Raw genomic sequence first — 783 nt, forward strand, 5'->3', positions numbered from 1 at the left:
TGCAGTAGCAGGACGAGGGTTTAGTGCAACAAACCCTCATTAATAAAACCCTAATTTAGGGTTTATGTTTTATAAAAGAAATCGAATGTTGCTGCTGCTACAGCAGCACTAGCAATCTGCTGCTGCTGCTGCTGCTGCTGCTGCTGCTGGGCCAGCAGCACATGCAAGCCAGGAGCAGCAGCAGCAGCAGCAGCAGCAGCTGCTGCTGCTGCTGCTGCTGCAGCGGCAGCAACTTATTTATATCTTTTATTAAAAAGATAAAATATAAAGTATTTATTCTTTTTATATTTCGTTTCTGCTGCTGCAGGGCTGCGGTGTACATACACCTGATTGCTGCTGCAGCAACGAGCAGCAGTGAGCCGCTCCGGTGCTGCTGCTGCTGCTGCTGCTGCTGCTCCCGCTGCTGCTCCCGGTAGAGTTGCTGCTGCTGCTGTTGCTGCTGCAGCAGCAACAGCAGCAGCAACTATTATATATAAACTATATAAACTCCTTTCGTTATATTTTTGTTTTCTTTATCTGCTGCTGCTGGCTCGCTACCGGCCCCGAGGCCTCAACGCACACGCAGCAGCAGCAGCAGCAGCAGCAGCAGCAGCAGCAGCAGGAGTGTGCTGCAGCAACTCCTGCAGCAGCAGCACAAACAGCAGCAGTAGGAATAGCAGCAGCAGCAGCAGCAGCAGCAGCAGCAGCAGCACATCGTTCCCACCCGGGAGAGGGCAGGGGGGGCAGCTGTCTTTTGGGGCCGATGGCTGCTGTAAACCCTAAACCCTAAACCCTAAACCCTAA

At 52.4% G+C, this 783-nt stretch overlaps 1 protein-coding gene across 1 annotated transcript in view; it reads right to left on the reverse strand.

Moving 5' to 3' along the window:
* The window catches only part of EMH_0065990 (uncharacterized protein), a gene marked incomplete at both ends in the record, with an annotated part of 1,029 nt that extends 989 nt beyond the window's left edge, over nt 1-40 (reverse strand). The window contains one exon of the mRNA XM_013498457.1: nt 35-40. Coding sequence (XP_013353911.1) covers nt 35-40 — 6 coding nt within the window. The remainder of the gene's footprint in view (nt 1-34) is intronic.
* Between the last annotated feature and the right edge of the window lie 743 nt (nt 41-783).

The sequence above is a fragment of the Eimeria mitis genome, genomic scaffold (assembly GCF_000499745.2).
Source record: "Eimeria mitis Houghton genomic scaffold, Emh_scaff3433, whole genome shotgun sequence".
NCBI classification, from domain to species: domain Eukaryota; phylum Apicomplexa; class Conoidasida; order Eucoccidiorida; family Eimeriidae; genus Eimeria; species Eimeria mitis.